The sequence below is a fragment of the Canis lupus genome, chromosome 10 (genome assembly GCF_048164855.1).
Source record: "Canis lupus baileyi chromosome 10, mCanLup2.hap1, whole genome shotgun sequence".
NCBI lineage: Eukaryota > Metazoa > Chordata > Mammalia > Carnivora > Canidae > Canis > Canis lupus.
In genome coordinates, this window is record NC_132847.1 from 5,865,279 (window position 1) to 5,883,614 (window position 18,336).

General features: G+C 36.3%; 1 protein-coding gene across 4 annotated transcripts in view; it reads right to left on the reverse strand.

Moving 5' to 3' along the window:
* PGGT1B (protein geranylgeranyltransferase type I subunit beta) overlaps nt 1-18,336 on the reverse strand; it is a 53,037-nt gene continuing 34,701 nt past the window's right edge. For all 4 annotated transcript variants that reach the window (XM_072840591.1, XM_072840593.1, XM_072840592.1 and 1 more), the window contains 3 exons: nt 11,733-11,917; nt 6,869-6,977; nt 1-1,448 (listed from right to left, as the gene is read on the reverse strand). In XM_072840591.1, coding sequence (XP_072696692.1) covers nt 1,267-1,448; nt 6,869-6,977; nt 11,733-11,917 — 476 coding nt within the window. In that variant the 3' untranslated portion in view covers nt 1-1,266. The remainder of the gene's footprint in view (nt 1,449-6,868; nt 6,978-11,732; nt 11,918-18,336) is intronic.

The following is an 18,336-nucleotide window of genomic DNA, read 5'->3' on the forward strand; positions in this document are numbered from 1 at the left end:
TTCAACAACAGTGATGGATGTGATTTATTGATAATTTGTTACTAATGAAGATGAGTTTTTACACTATTTCCTTTACAATTAGCTAGTTCACAGAATGAAGAAAACAAAAAACAAAAGTGACACCCCCATCATTAACGCCTGAACAGAACATTTCCCTTCCACTTACCTGAAAATATAAAAATATAAATGACCATGTATGGAGCTGTACCATTAAATTTACTTAGTGGTTCTGTTTTTTTTTTTACTGAGAATTTTACTTATTTATTTTGAAAAAATTAGAAAATTGTCATTTTGAAACCAGAACCACTAACATATTGAAGGCAACAAACTAAAAAAAAAATCCAAATGGCTAAAAGTAACGGTTATAAAAGTACAATTTACAATATCACATATTTCAGAAAAATAAACAAAACCACTAAATGTCTTTCCTTCTAGATAACTATTTTCTCTCCAGAAAGAAAAAGCAACTAATGAAATTAAAATCAAACATAACTGTTATTCACCCCAGTGACATCTAAATAAATGACCCACACAGCACAAAACTTTCTCATTCACAATCACATAGTTAAATTATTTTTCCCTCAATTACATAATAGTCTTCTTAAATCAATGTCCCTTTAGAAAATTACTGTATTAGTTAAATCTATTCATCCTTGCTATGAAATTAATTTCATTTATAGAGGCCACATAAGTTTAACTGGCACACTTAATAAGACAAAAGTCATTCTTTAAAAATTACAGAATCATCTTTTCAAAGAAGAATCCTAGATACTTAATTCATTAAAGCAATTTTCTACCATCAGCTGTCAAGCTTTTTAAATGACCATTAAGTGTTCACCTGAAGATTATCAATGCTATGTGAACTGTAAACTTATTTTGAAGATTTGTGTCCATTTTACAGTATGATACAATTTGTACTGAAGATTTTTTTTTAAAAAGATAACCTACATACATATAGTTAATTTGCCGCAAAGAACTTCTTAGAAATACAGTATAAACATTTAAGAACCACAACAGAGTCCACTGTGGTTCAAACTTCAACAAAAATTTTCTTGAAACCCAGGACAAAGGTTACTGGCTCAAGACCATATTCCAAAGTGACATCGGCACAAGATTTGATTGTGAGACTCTACTTCTTAAAAAAAATAAAATAAAAAATAAAATAAAAATAAAAAAAAGAGAGCACACTTGGTTATACATGGCTTTTAACCTTGAGCTACAGTTATGCTACAAATCCCCCCGCCCTCCCAAACTAAATGAAGTCAGTCATGTGGAGATGTGCACATTCTCTGGGCACTGTTTAGAGTCCTTGATTTTCCAGCTCTGATGGAGATCTCGAAGGCGTTCAGAAGTCCGTGTGCTTACATTCAGGGCAGGATGAACTTTACAAATTCCACTTTCCTCCATTAGTGACAGGCCACAGATCCCAAAGTATGCATGCAAAGCATCTGAAAATGAGGTATTTGGTTTTTTTTTTTTTTTTTTAATCATAATAGGCATTCTTATTTGTACATGCTGCAAAGTATTGTAGCTACATATCTATTAGTCCATCACATTAAGATTAAATTTAGAAAAATGTTAGTTTTTGAAACGTGCTCTCAAGGTCTCAAAACACCAATTAAAAAAAGAAAAAAAAAGATGATCAAAATCAGGTATTTTATCCAAGAAAATATCATTAACAAAGGAAAATAGTTCTCAAAGGAAGAGGTGACACTCTCAACATCCTCTATGGTTAAAAAAAATAGAGTAGCAGTAATATAAGACTTCTCGCTAAGTTTTCCCTTTGCTTATAAGTTTCCCTTTGCTTTTAGCTCTGTATAGTAAAAGGAAAAAATTTCCTTAAAAATGAAAATAGACCTCTGACTCTAAGTAGCAATACCTTTCCCCTCTAAGTTTTACCTCTGACATTTCCATAACCAAAGTATCTTCATACTCTGTTCAGTGAAAGAGGTCTAAACAGAATACTCTGTTGTGGAATGCTGCACCATATTTAGTTTTCCTATTTAGGGGAATGTCAGTCATCCAAAAAATGTCCGACCTGACAGTAAAAACAAACTTACATTCCCTGTGGTTATAAATACCATAATCTTTCTTCTATACTGGCTTCACTACTGTTTCCCATCTTTCAAGGGGCAGTGACCCTCTTGCATTCAAGCAGCCAGAGAAATCACATGGCTGTTCCTCCTGGACAGCCTTATACGGACTCTGAAGAGCTCAGAGCTCTGCAGTTATGGGCATACTACAAAAAACAGATTTTGTAGTCATCAAGCATTTTTCCTATTTTTGTACTGGCCATCATTTAAGGCAAAAGCTACTGAAGTTCAGACACCTTACCAACTCAAACTTTGTCAGAAGAATTAAAGAAAAAGTTTTACTTATGTGAGTATCATTTACTTTTCAAAACAGGAGTGATGAGAGAGTTGTGCCTACTCAAGATTATTTGTGAGGCCCATGTCACTCCCCTTTCATGTCTTCTCAGAGAATGCTTAGGTTTCTTTTAGCTCACTTTTCTCTCATTTTCAGACCACAAAAAATTTGATTTCCCCTATACTATGAAAGTTTCCTTCTAGTTATTCTAAAATTACAAAAGGCACAAAACGACATTATGTTTTACTGTCTAGAAATGAGGAAATATTTCTAGGAAAAAATACAACTGAAAGAGAAATAAAATCAATCCAGAATAACATAAAATAGGATCATCTACTTTCTACATAATGTAAAAATAAAACATTTTTTTGCAAAGATTTTTGTAAAAGCCAATGAATCAAGATTTGTTTCAAATCTCAAAGTTTTTTTTTTTTATTTTAACCTTCCTTATCCGTAGGTGTATTCAAGCATATTAGATGCTAAAATATCTAGTTTCCTCATAATAAAAGTTCATTCTTTTCATTAAGTTTCTTCTATAAATGTATATAAAATTGCTTTGTATCAATTCTGTTACTAAATTTACTAGAACCAAGAATAAGCTAATTTTAAAGACTCTTAAAAAAATGATTTTCCTAGACTCTGTTAAACAGGTCTTTCCACATATATTCAATTTACTAGACACAGACTTTCTATGCTCTGTGGTGTATAAGTTCAGAAGACATTTTACCATATCTGTAAAAAGTTCTATATTCAAGCATTTACACGAATATTAAGAACTGACTGCTAGAAAAAAGCTTCAAGAATTAAAAAAAAAAAAAACATCTATTGTGGGGCGTCTGGGGGGTGGCTCAGTTGGTTAAACATCCAACTCTTGGTTCTGGCTCAGGTCATGATTTTATTGGCTGTAAGATTAAGCCCCTTGTGGGCTCTGTGCTCAGTGGGGAGTCTGCTTGAAGACTCTCTTCCTCTGCCCCTTACCCCACTCATGCTCATTCACTAAGATAAATAAATAAATCTTAAAAACCAAATCTATTGTAAATACTCAAAAAGTATTTCAAGTATGTTTATGCCAGACATGCTAAGATACTGTCATTTCTCTATTACCATTTGGTAAAATAGTATAAGACCTGATGAAAACCAATGGCATCAAGACAATTCTCACTTTTCTTGAGGTACTGTTGTAACATTTATAGCTATGGTTACAGATACCAAATTTAAAAATATTATTTTGCTTTAGAAATTAGAACATAAAAAAAAAAACATAAAGAACTCATAGCTCAACAGAAAAAAAAAATGAGCAAAGGATCCGAATAGCTATTTCTCCAAAGAATATACACAAAAGGCCAACCAATGCATGAGGAGATGCTGGATCGTCATTAACTATGAGGGAAATGCAAATTAAAAACACAGTAAGATACCATGTCACTCTTATTAGAATGGTCATCACCAAAGGGACAGAGATAACACTGATGTGTATATGGATAAAGTGAACCCTTGTGTACTGCTAGTTGGAATGTAAATTGGTATAGTCCCTATGGAAAGGGAGTAGAGTAGTAGAGAAGACTCAAAAAATTAAAAATAGAACTACCACATGATCCAGTAATATCCTCAGAGGAAACGAAAACACTAACATGTTATCTACTCCCCCATGTTCACAGCAGAATTATTTACATTAGCCAAGACATAGAAACAACCTAAGTATCCATCAACAGATAAATGGATAAAGAATTGTGGTATACAGGTGTCTGGGTGGCTCAGCCAGGCGTCTGCCTTTGGCTTGGATCATGATCCTGGAGTCCTGAGGTTGAGCCTTGTGTGGGGCTCCCAGCTCAAATGCGAGCCTGCTTCTCCCTCTCCCTTTGCCTCTCCTTCCTGCTTGTGCTCCTCTCTCTAACAAATACAATCTTAAAAAAAAAAAAAAAAAAAAAAAAAAGACTTTGTGGTATATACATACACAATGGAATAGGATTCAGCCATAAAAATGAAGAAATCCTATTATTTGCAACAACATGGATGGACCTTAAAGGTGTAATGCTAAGTGAAATGAAGTCAGAGAAAGACAAATATCCCACTTATGTGGAATCTAAAAAACAAAAACAAAAAAACGAAACTCACAGAAGAAAAGGGATTGGACCTGTGCTTACCAGAGGTGGGGGTTGGGGGGAGGAGGCATTGGAAGAAGGGTGTCAAATGGTACAAACTTCCACTAATAAATAAGAACTGAGGTGTCATGCAGAACATGAGGACCACAGCTCACACTGCACTACGATATATAGGAATCACATTAGGATAGTTCATCCTACGAGCTCTCATCACAAAAATAAATTGTTTGCCCTTCACTATTTTGTTTCTTCTGTATCTCTAAGAAGAGATCAGAAGATCTCTTATCTTCTATAAGAAAGATGGGTGCTAGCTGAGCCTATTGTGGTAGTCATTTCACAACAGATGTAAGTCAAACCATTATGCTGTATGCCTTACACCTACACAGTGATGTATGCCAATGATTTCTCAATAAAAATGGCAAAAAATATTCTTTTGCTGTAGAAATTAAAAGCACTGTACCTTTCCTAAAAAGAAGCATATCCTGCATGAAAATACAGGTAAGTATGGATGTGAGGAAATATTTCTGCTCACTTCAGGTAAAATAATCTGATTTCATGAGCCCCATATTTATTATTTTCATTCAAATATATATATATATTCTGACTGCAGCAGTTCTATGATAGATGTGATGAGGTTCTAAACTAATAGTAAAAACCATGATTCTATTTCAGTGCTGTAAAAACAATTATTCCTTGTATTCCTTGTTCATGTAGTAAAGCTAATATTTTGTCAACTTGCTTATCAAAAATGTCAGTGTTCTGAATTATTTATAAAGAACTTTCAAATTGATTTTTTGGGAAGCTGTAAATAAAGCCCTTTTGCTACAGGTGAAAACATCAGGGAGAGGGACAGGTAGCCTGGAGAAAGATGCTAGAGGTAGAGGAGCATTATTTCAGGAGGGCCTTGTGTGCTATGGGGAAGAACCACCTCAGGGTGCTGAGAGACTCTCAATGATAAGAGATTTACGAGAACAGTTTAGAGAAGTTCTCAGCCTTTTTTGCATCAGAGATCCCTGTGATAGTCTAAGGAATGCTTTGGCCTCTCTCCTCTCATTCAAGCATGTACACACACGTGGGTGAAGGCGTACATGCATGCGTACACACACATGGTGTCAATGTGAGGGGGACCAAACTATAGAGGCAGTAAGATTAATAGTCCAACTGTTGCAGAATCGTAGACCTGAACTTGGTCCTTGTGCCACTCAAGTTCTGGGTCAGGATGGAGAATGAGACGAGCTCAGCTGGCAGCCTAGGTCTAAGGAGCCTGTGGACAGCATCCATGTAGTTACTGAGCAGGCTGTTTTATATCAGGGTATACAGCTTGGAATAAAGTATGTCTAGGTTTGGGAAATGGCAGAATTATCCACATTTTTTGGAGAAATGTCATTATTGACCCTTGAACAATGCAGTGGTTATAATCATTGACCTCCTGTGCATTTGAAAATTCACAAAGAAATTCTGACTCCTCCAAAGGTTAATTAACACCCTATTGTTCACAGGAAAGCCTACTGGTAACATCAACAGTCAATTAACACTTACTATGTTCTATATATTATACACTGTATTCTTCCAATAAAGTTAGCTAAAAAAAAGAAAATGCTACAAAGAAAACTTTGTAAAAGTTAGCTAAAAAAAGAAAACTGTAAAAATAAATTTAAAAATTTTAAAATTATAAAGAGAAATACATTCACAGTACAGCATAATACTTATAGAAAAAATCCATTTATAAGTGGACAGGCACAGTTCAAATACAAGAATCTTTTGTTCTTTATTTTTTTGCTATTCCTGAGTTTGGAAAACAGTATCACACTGTCTGAATCGATTTGGCTCTTGAGATTTAGACAGTGAATGATACGGAGTTCAGACAGCAAAGTATTCTTCTAAAAAAATAACTTGAATCTGCTGAAATTCAGAGAAGGGTGTGGACAGTGAGGGACAGCTATCTTCAGAATTAAAGATGTTTGATTTAATGGCTTCTGAACAGAGTAAGAACAGATTCCCTTATGGACTTAGTGATTTATTCTACTTAGTTCTAGTGACAGCTAATAATCCTTAAGATTCTGGATGGGCCAAATGATTCTTTATTTGGACAGGGCCCATTCAGGCCATCTGCCTTATTACCTCAAATGAAATAAAACATTAGTAAGTGAAATATTTGGGGAAAAAAGGCATACTAATAGCAATACATCTTGATAATCCAACCCTTCCGTCACAACTCTCAACATGCTAAATTCCCCTAAACTTAAACAATTTAAATTTAAATAATATGTTTTTAAAAAGGTAAACTGTAGTAGCTAAATTTTCTATATTATGCCCTTTCTAACAAAGATGACTGAAGGTCTACTCAAGAAATAAACAAAAAGTAAAGTTGTTGTAGATTCATATAAAAAATAAATTACCTGGATGACTATCTGGCCACTTGGCAAATCCCCCTACAAGGCGATCTTGAGTTGATAAGATGTAATTTCTATTTTTCTCAAAGTTAGTGTACTGAAAAATTTTCAGAAGCTGAAATGACAGGACAAATATAAATTTACTAACATCAAGCTTTCATATTGACCTTTGGCTCAATTTTCAGATATACATCAATTAAATATGCTTTTCTTTAGCTAAGGCTCTCAAAGCAAGCCTCTCGGGAACCTGAGCACTTAGAATCAGTCAACCACATTATTGTCATTTTTATCATCTGATCACAACTACTCTCCTTTTCTTGATCTACTCACTATTTCCTTCTTTGAAGCCATGCCTAAACAAATCTCTTTGCATCACATTTGGTTAGGTTCAAAACACAACTCTACCAATCTGTTCTACTTAACCAGTCATTTTGAAAAGGAGAATTTATCTACATATATTTTAATTCTTAAGACAGGCTTTTGAGATATTAGTTATAAACCGGTAGTAACTTGAACCATAAATATTTCAAAAAAGAGAAACAAACTGGGTGATGGATATTAAGGAGGACAAGTGATGTCATGAGCACCGGGTGTTATATAAGACTGATGAATCAGTCTTACTCTGAAACCTCTAACTCTGAAAGCAATAATACATTATGTGTTGATTAACTGAATTTAAATACAACTTTAAAAACTAAATATATAAAAAAAATCTTTTAAAAAGTTGTTAGTAAAAAAATAAGTAAATATATCAAAAAGTATATAGCAAAAGATATACAGAATTTTCCTGAATAATTAGAAATTAAATCATTATATACTGATATTTAAATAAATCATAATTTAAAAAGAAATCCTAATGGGAATTTAAAACCATCCAGAAGTGAATAATAAAAAACCATACTACAAAAAAAAAAAATAAAAATAAAAATAAAAAATAAAAATAAAAAAAATAAAAAAAAATAAAAAACCATACTACATATCAAAAATTAGACCTTGGGATAGGCACAGCTTTTTAAAATCAAAACAAAAATATGTGGCTGTGAAAAAAAAATTACATTTAGAATGTTAAAACTATTTTTCTCTTTCTTTTGGTTAAAAATACTAAAGAAGTAAAACTGACAAATTGAAACTAGGAAATACAATGCCTGCCAATAAAAATGAATTGTTAAAAAAAAAAAAAATGTGAATGAGTGCTTGTACTTCATCCTTGTAATTGTGTGTTTACTGTAGATAAAGTGCTATCTTTATTTCATGTAAAAAAAAACAAAAAAACAAAAAAGAGAAACAAAAATTATTAACCAGATGCTAGAGACAGTTTTACTTGAGAACAGTAAAAAATTGTAGCTCTTTAAAAACCAGGAAAGGTAAAAGGTGAGATAAATATAACTTTAGTGTAAAAAACTATATAGCTTTAAGACTTAGAACATATATTTACTCTGTCTCTCAAGATCCCATTAAATAGACAAAAATAAAGGATAAATTAAACTATGAAAAGGGGTGTGGAGCAGTAGACAAGAGAGTTTAAAAAATTTCTGTAAGACACAAGGTATGTTAATAAATCAGAAAGAGCCATAGAAGATATAAGTGATTAAAGCAGTGTTATTTCTCAAAAAGAAAAAGCCTGAATGAATTATGATACAAATAAGAAACAAACTTATTCATTTTAATTTAGTCCATACAATAAAAGGAAAGAGACTCTTTAGAATCCATCAGCTAGAAATATTTTCCAGCCAGTGGCCTAGGGGTCATTAACTAAGAAGAAACTATAATCTTAACACTGTACTTGGTTTAGCAATAAACAATATTTATATGATCGTACTAAGTGTTGATTCTTGGGTTTTAAATTTTAGAATCAACCCACAGGGAAAGTATAAAATATGTGCATATTGTTACTAAATAAAATAGAAATGTTACTTAACTTGGTATTATAAAAGTAAAGAAAACATGACAGAATTAGAAAGTGGAAGGGGAAGAGAAAAGGTTCAGGACCAAAAAATACAGAATGAGTAACAATCTACTTGAAAAAAAGGGAGGCTAAATCTTCATTCTTCACAGTTAGGAATCAAAAATAATGTCTAAAGAGAACTCAAGAAATCCATTAAGCTGGGACGCCTGGCTGTTGATCATGCACTCATGCCCTATGTTGGGTGTAGAACTTACTTAAAAATAAATATTTATAAAAACCAAAAAAATCAGTTAAACTTATGGTGATATCCATAAGAATTAAGAATTTTTAAAATGTTTAAAAGTGGTTGCTTTCAGAAAGTTGTCCATCAAAAAGACTCAAGAACCTACTCAAAGGGCTTTGACTGGCTAAAAATGGCATCAAAAAGAATAATGTAACAGATTAAAATGTGTTAACCTCAATGGCCACTAAAATGATTCTGTAAAAAAAACTTGATGAGATTTTTATACAACAGCAACAAACTATCCAAAAAGAAATTAAGAAAACAATTCCATTTATAATGGCATAAAAATAATTAAATATTTAGGAATAAATCTGATCAAGGATAGGAGAGATTTGTAAGCTGAAAACTATAAAATAGAGCTGAAAGAAATTAAAAATCTAAATAAATGGAAAGACATCCCATGCTCCATGTGGGAGAGCATAATTCGCAAATTATATACATTGATAAGGGATTAATATTCAGAACACTTAAAGAACTCCCTACAACCTTACAACAAAAAAACCGATTAAAAAGTGAGTGAAAGTGGGGCATCTGGGTAGCTCAGTGGTTGAGTGTCTGTCTGCCTTTGGCTCAGGTAGTGACCCCGGGGTCCTGGGACCAAGTCCCACATCAGGCTCCCCACAGGGAGCCTGCTTCTTCTCCCTTTGCTTGTGTCTCTGCCTCACTCTGTGTCTCTCATGAATAAATAAATAAAATCTTTAAAAAAAAGTGAGTGAAAGGCCTGAATAGACATTTTTCCAAAGATAGACAAATGGCCAATAAGAATATGAAAAGATGCTCAATATCACTAATCATTAGGGAGATGCAAAGCAAAACCACAATGAGTATAGCTCTTCACACCCACTGGGATGGCTATTATAAAAACCAAAACCAAACAGGAAAATCAAATGTTGCTGAGAGTATAAAGAAACTGGAACCCTCATACACTGCTAGTAGGGATGTAAGATGGTGCACATCTGCACTGTATGGCAATACCTCAAAAAGTTAAACGTAGAACTACCATATGATCCAGCAATTACACTCCTAGGTAAATATCCAAAAGAAATGAAAGCATAAACCCAGTTATTTGTATACCAATGTTCAGAGTCGCCTTATTCACAACAGCTAAAACATGGAAATAACTAAAGTGTCCATCAACAGATATGTGGATAAATAAAATCTGGTAACAACATATTACTCAGCCATAAAAAGGGATGGAATTCTGCTATGTGTTGTAAAATGGATGGACCTTGAGAGTGTTATGAGAAGCTAATAGGTAAGCCAGATGCAGAAGGACATACCATGTGGTTCCACTTACATGATGCACCAAGAACAGGCAAATTCATAAAAACAGACAGCAGAATAGAGATTACCAGGGACTAGAGGGAGTGGAGAATGGTCATGAGGACAGAGTTCAAACTGAGGAAAATCAAAGTTTTGGGGAAAGACAGTGGTGAGGGTTACACAACATTGTAAATGTAATTAATGCCACCCCAATTATACTCTTAGAAATAGTTAAACTGATATGTAGTACATTATGTATATTTTGTCACCATAAAAAAAAAAAAAAAGCTGATGGGGAACTTTATACGGGATAAATCAGGTTTGACAACTCTGGAGCCTTTTGATCAAAAGGAGACAACCAGAGATTATGTGCCTCTTGATGTGATGCAAAAAGAAATATACATAATTTCTGGCCAAAATATTATCAAGGAATTATGGCTGGCTTTGCAGATGTAGTAATGACACTACTGTTTCTTAGAAAGTTCTTTTTGGTTAAGAATTATACTGAAAAATTTCCAGGTAATATAAAAAATGGTATCTGGGATCTGCCCTAAAATAATACAGTGAGGTGGACGGAAGGGAGTTGGAATATGGATAACACTGGCTGGCTTTGGGATGAAAGCTGATGAGTCTAGCTGTGGACATACAGGGGTTTGTTATACTATTCTACTTTAGAATGTTTGAAATTTCCCATAATTAAAAAAAATTAAAGTGGTACACTTGAAGAATGGTACTAGAAGTGAGGAGAGGGAGACATACTGTCTTCATTTTAAATCATTCTGTTTTCAGAATTTAAGAGAAAAAAATTAGGATATTATATAAAAGATGAACAGACTTTTGTCAGATTTCCAAATATCAGAATTAGGTGATACATTTTGAAAGTGAAAAGGCAATTTTAAGATACAGCAAACTTGTAGGAATTTAGTGGCTAGTAACCTCATGAAATTAGGTATGTCAAAAGGTAAGAGATAGGAAAAAATGTGCAAACATTAATCAGTAAATTATATAGAAGGGTTAGGCAAATCAATGAAAAATTAAAAACCATGAATCATTTTCAAAGGAAAAACCCATAGTTTGTCTTATAAGATTAGTAACTTCCCATAAAGCTTTTGCTGGTATCATGTTCAGACAGATCCTTACTCTAGATAAACTATCAGCCATTTTAGTAATAAGATTTTTACAACCTTATACTTTGTATGCTATCCTTTCTTATCTAAGTTCTCAGCCACTTAAGTTTTATAAGAATGAAAATTTTCAAGTAGCACAACAGATTACTGAATTAACTTTGCCGGAGCATCAGAGAATCTCAGCAGCCTAAATTTAACAGTATTTAATGAACATTACAAAGATCAAACCTTTTGAAGCACAGTTTGTATCAACATAGAGTTTAGGTTTCTCAATTTTACTTTTTCTCTTACCTTTAGAGTTGCTCCTACCCAAAAAGAGTAACAGGTATCTACAGGCTTATTAGGTCTTCCATGATAACCATTTTGTTGCCTCATTATACACCACCTCTTTATCCGGTTCAATTCTTTTTCTGAAAAAACTTCTTCTAGTTTATCCATCAGACACAGTGATGCGATGCCACAGAAAGTCGATCCTCCTGTTAATCAAAACCACACAGTACTTCAAACTTCAAATCAGATGCCTAGGAAAATAGTATAAAATGGCTGGAGAAAAAAAAAAAAAACCAATGGTTATATAATTTTGGAAATCAGTAATATAAATTGTGAAGATGATTAATTATATGTTTAAAATAATCACAAAGCACTGAAGTCTTCAATATTAATTTGATGAAACAAGATAATTTAAAGCCGTAAAAAATATTTTACTTATGAAAAGAGGACTCTAGAGGCTAAGGAACATGTTCAAAATTACATGGTTTACTGGAGGAGCTGACACTTGAACCAAGGATGACTTCTTCCTGTCCAGGACTCTGTTGCCCAAGTCTGATTCCGTTTCCTTCAAGACCACATGCACAGTGCTCGTCAACTGTGGTTCCATCTGCCCCAGAGCACAGACTAATTTTCACGTAGAACACAGACAAGCTAGAAGTGGATATGTACATATGATATCTACTCAGCTTACAAAATGTAAGGATGGAAAGTCAGAGCAAGGCATGAGGGAGAGTGTACTGGGGGCAGAGAGAAGAGCCTGTCAGGAAGGAGATGAGTATTCATTCACTGCGGGAGACTGAATGACGCCCTCCAAAGATTAAGATGTCCAGGTCCTAATCCCTGGAACACATCAATGTTACCTCCCACAGCAAAAGAGACTTGGTGAATGTGATTACAGGTTCTGAGACAGATTTTTCTGGATTATCTGGGTGGGCCCTAAATGCAACCACAAGTGTCCTCATGAAGGGGACAGAGGGTGATTACAGAAAGAGGAGGCGATGTGACTATGGAAGCAGACTGGAGTGGCTTGGCAACACATCCAGAAGCTGGCAGAGGCAAGGGAACAGATTCTCCCGGGAGCCTAGAGTAGGCACCAGCCCTGTAAAGTGCAGTACAGACTTCTGTCTTCCAGAATTATAAGAGAATAAACTTGTGTTGTTTTATACCTCTAAGTCCTCGGCAAAATGTTACAGCAGCAACAGGTGACCATGGCATTCAAAGGCGATTCCTTTCCTCAGGAATTGAAAAATCCATTATTTTTCCACAAAGGAAAAGAAACGACACTTTCCACTGGCAATGTTTACTGTCAAGTCCAAACAATATGAAAACATTTACACTTCCAATTTATTGTGACCTCACCTACTGATTAATTTCAGCTACAGAAATGGATTGTTTGTAATATGCTTCATTCTACAACTTCTCTTTTACTGTTGTATGTCCTGGATGCAGTCTCTGGCAAAGGAAAAGTGAACATTCCCTCTAGAAAACTCAAGGTAGTCATCACGTTAAAAAGGCCACTATCAGTAAGAACTATTTAATCTTCAGAATTTTTCCCAGTGACTTGGGAGATCTATGTCAGTCATGAGTGAATTAAAACAGAAAAATAAATTTACAATAACTGTTTAGAATAATTTCCTATTAAGCAACTACCAATCTTATTTCCTCTTCAGTGACCCACTGATTTCAATTTCTCTTTCATGACAACCTGGCCATCACTTCAGGTATTATTACATCATTAAACATAAAGTCTTCAACAGATAACATGTACTTATTAACTACTAAAAAATAGGAGTGCCTGGCTTGCTCATTCGGAAGAGAATGCAACTCCTGATCTCATGTTCGTGAGTTTGAGCCCAATGTTGGGTGTGGAGATTACTTAAATAAATAAAACATTAAAAAAAAAAAAAAAAAAAAACTACCAAAAGATAAAAAGAGCTATTTAATTGTTACTCTCCAAATTACTTGTTAGGATGCTTTAAAGCAAACTGGCACAATTTAAAGTAAAAATACTCTCCACTCTGCCCAAATCACCAGCTTTGCACAATGATAACTTCTGAAGTAAGTCTGAGCTCTGAGTAGCCAAAAACACCGCACAGTCTAGGCTTTAATCTAAAATTCATTTACCAACATTTACCCGAGAGGGTCTTATTTTACACAAAATTCTTAAAAACTAGTTCTAAAAACCTAGGCTAACAGTATTTAGTTAGAACAGTATTAGATGCAGATACAAACACTGCAAAACAAGACAGGTAACATTTTAATAACTAAGAAATACCATTAAAAAAGGTAGGCACAGGAACTCATATTTTATTTAGCCTCCAGAGGGCTAAACAAGGTTACATCAATGACTCCTATAAGTTTCAAAACATTTCAAGAATATTACATCATTACAGGCATGCCTGGGTGGCTGAATCAGTTAAGCGTCCAACTCGTGATTTTGGGTCAAGTCATGATCTCAGGGTTGGGAGATGGAACCCCAGGTTAGACTCCACACTCAGCATGGAGTCTGCTTCTCCTCCTCCCCATCCCCCATCTTATGTACCCCTTCTCTCAAATAAATAAAATCTTAAAAAAAAAAAAAAAAAGAATATTACATCATTACATTAAAGTACAATATAAAACTGCTTCTTATAATTATCTGAATTCATCAAGAAAAGGTTCAGTTGTGTTCATTACATCTTGGGTAACAAAGATATCTTTCCTGAAGGCTATTACAACATGTGATATTAAGGTACATGCAAATACGAGAAAGATGGACATTGCTGAGTTTGTCAACTTAAGTGAGATGCTTCAATCAGATGATTCATGTGGGCAGAACACCATAGTCACAAGACGCACAGATGGAAGGGACCAGAGAGGCAGGCTCTCTCTAACAATGGATCTCAGTGCTCCTGGGGGTGGGGTGAAGAAGGTATTCCTGATTCTAGTCCTGGATACAAAGACTTACTGACATTTTAAGTGTGTAACAGGTATTAGGCTTATTGCTCCCATAAGGTTAAAGCTCACTTTTAAACATTCTCTTGTATTTATTTGCATGTATCAAAATATCTGAAGGAGTCTGTGTGCTCTGAAATACGTAATTTAAGATGGCTAACAACCATACAGCTAAAGTAGAAAGCAAAAACTAGGTATATAAATAAAAGTAACTATACCATTTTATATTCAAATACCCCATGGAAAAGGTAAAGTGAGGAAAATTCAAGAAACTGAATGCTTACATGAAATTAGGCCAAAGAGCTGAATATTTCTCTTCTGGATTTTTTTTTTTTTTAAGATTTTATTTATTTATTCATGAGAGACAGAGAGAGAGAGAGGCAGAGACACAGGCAGAGGGAGAAGCAGGCTACATGCAGGGAGCCTGATGTGGAACTGGATCCTGGGACTCCAGGATCACGCCCTGAGCCGAAGGCAGACGCTCAACTGCGGAGCCACCCAGGCATCCTTCTCTTCTGGATTAAGGAGTAGAGATATTTTTGAAGAATCATGCAATAAAATTAATTTATCTTAAGTATTATTGTTATATCCTGAATCCTGAGAGAAAAAAGAGCTTTAATCCTAGGAAAGCAGATAAATCCAATTCTTTCAAACACAGGAATGCTTTACCCTACAATTGTGCCAGGGCTTAAGAGACTCACTAGGACAAAAAGGAATCCTCCCGTTTGATGATCTCAGCATAGAAGGGTATCATGTGTCTGTTTTGTATACAGGACAAATGGGCTCTCAGCTAAACAGTTGTGGGAGAAGAGCCGATGAACTGTAGCAGAAGGACACAACCCACACTCAGCCTCCTGAGCTTCAGGATGTCGAGTGGGGTAGAGGATAAGCAAATACTTACTGGACAACTGCAATGTATGAAGACAAGTGGAGTTAGATACGAATCAGACATACCAGCTCACAACATAGCAAAGAAGCTCAGGCAAACAGGTAAGTGCCATGAAGATGGCATGAGCCAGGTATTACTCCAAAGGGAGGAACTGCTCAAAGCTACAGCACAAGAGACAATGAAGAGTTTTATGGAGAATGGAACCAGCCACAGGAAGATGGGAAAACTCTCAAGGTTTGGAAAAAGAAAAAGAGGAGAAGCAGATGGAAGCGGAAGCATTTCAGGCAAGGGAAGAATGTTAGCCATGTCCAGAGGTGAAAAGGCATGTGAGAACATTTGGGAAACACATGTTCTCTGCAGCCTGGAATGCAGCATGGAAGGGGTCACTCACACACGTGTCTACAAAGCAAGGCTGGAAGTGGACAAGGAGAACTAAAATGAGGGACACAAACATGGGCAGAAAAGCACTGCTGAGCATCGACAGGATTTTAAGCAGGCTATGACATATACCCAATCATATGTGAGCCTAGTATGACAATGGTTATTGTGGTGGTTTGGTACCATGTCCACTTAGCTAAACCAGAAGCGTTTCCCTGGATGGGCTACAGTCCAAGAAATCTGGGTGTGATCTGTAAGGAGGAAGAGGAACAGCAGTCCTTATCCTGGCTGTGGTTCCAGGAGCTAAGAGACAGGGCAGAGGTGCCGGCAGATTCCAACTTGTACTTATTCTCCCACATATGTGGAATGCCAAGTCTGCCTTACTTCTTGCCCTGGTGACCCAAGACCCACAGTCAGATGCCGGAGCAAGAGCCCCCACCAGACTTCTCTACCACAGTCCTGCTCTGGCAGCTGGATGTGTCTGGCTTTCCAGATTCTCCTGCAAGGTTTTACTGTCCACCTGTGCCAGGGCTGCAGGATGACTCCAGTGACTTTTCCTCAATCCACCAACTTCCCCATCAAGCTCTTACTTCTCTGTATTCGTCCACAGTTGTGGACAAGCTTATTCCCACAATAAATCCCTATTCTTTACTATATGTGGTGGTTTTAGGTCTCTGATCAAATGTGAATAATACAAAGATGTCTATTCCCAGAGGGCTGGTGTGAGAATTAAATGAGACTAAATGGTAGCTGGCACAGAGCAGCTGCCTCATCATAAATTCTAGTCCTTTCCACCTGTAGATCAAGGATTATAAGCAGGTGACCTACAGGAGAACACTGGTATAACCGCAAATAAAAAACAAAACAACAAAATAAAACAGAGCATGAGGTCAAACACCCCGAATTCTGGACTTCTGGCTTCTATGGATTGAAAAACCAGTAGACCTGGGAGTAGCTGTTCCACATTCCTCAAGAGCAAATGCAGGCATGGGAAGAAGGAAAGAGGAAAAGAATGGTTTAAAAAATGTGCAGTCTGAGACGCTGAAGTGGTATGGAGGGAGATATGCTGGGCAGGCAGGTGGGAAGGACACAGAGTTCTGGGAGCCATCAGCACAGGGCTGACTAATAAAGGACGGTCCATCAGTTCACCCCAGTGCATGCCTCATGCTGCAGGTATGGGAGATACAACACTGACTGGAACAGGCAAAGATCTCTGTTCTCCTGTGGGGACAGACAGATAATACACAAATGATAGAATACAGAGCAAAACGAGGGCAGAAAGGGTAGATAGGAAACAGACTGTGTGTGGGGGGGGGGGGGGAGGTTTGATGATGCCAAACAGGGTGTGTGTGGGCGGTCTGCAACCTCAAAAATGATCATTAAAAATAATCATTTGAGCCAAGACCTGAGGGATAAGAAACAAAGCCAAGTGTAAGCTAGGGGTGAGGGTGGAGGGTTTTATACACATGAACAGCAAGTACAAGAGCCTGGAGATTCAGAAAGAGAACTACTCGAAGGAAAGAAGAAAGCTGGGTCTGGGTAAGGGGGTGAGGGGAAGACACCAATATGGTGAAGGAGCCAGAAACAACTTATAAGGAAGTGGGGCAAGAGGAACCTGATGCTTCCAGAAAGCAGGGAAGAAGCTGAAAGTTTCCGGTGCTTCAGTAAACACAAGGTGAGGAGTGAGAGGGTGACAATGGGTTTGAAATCTCGATCGCTCATGACTTTATAATAGAAACTTCCTAAGCTGCTGAAGGCTTATATAGAAAGTTGAAGAACAAGCCACTTGTTTAGAAGGGTGAATAGTATATTTGGACTGCTATTCTGAAAAGATTAACAATAGAAAGAAGAGGGGAGAAGACAAAAGACTTGAAGGGGCAGACAAACTGCAGGGTGACTTCTGAGGAAGAGGTTTTGGTCACCAGCGCAGACAGGAGAGGAGGTGGGGTAGGACGGCCACACCAGTGGCCTACAGAGCAGTCTCCTCAGCCTAACTAACCTTACAGAGAACATGATGCCAGATGTGTGTGCGCACACGGTGTACCCTGAGAGGGGATCCTGGTCAGAGGCCACCTCTCCAGGGGCTCCAGACACACAGCTCTACTTCTGTGCCCCAAAGGTGGAGGGAGCGCTATATCTTAACATACCTAGAACCCATTCACAGGACACCAGCCCTGTGTATTAATGTATGTATTGCGGTACTCTGAGTAGGACGCCCTCCTCTGGAGCTTTAGGTCTCAAACCCATCAAATTTAGAGAGAAAAAGAAGAGAGATAAAAGCTTTCTTCATGAATCACAGTCTATGACTGATGATCTTGATGGGTATAATCCTTCTCAAGTCATACAGACTTAAAATCACTACCAGTGTGACTCAGCAAGATTTTTTTCCTGATTGGATCTGTCAGAGAGAATCATATTTGAGCA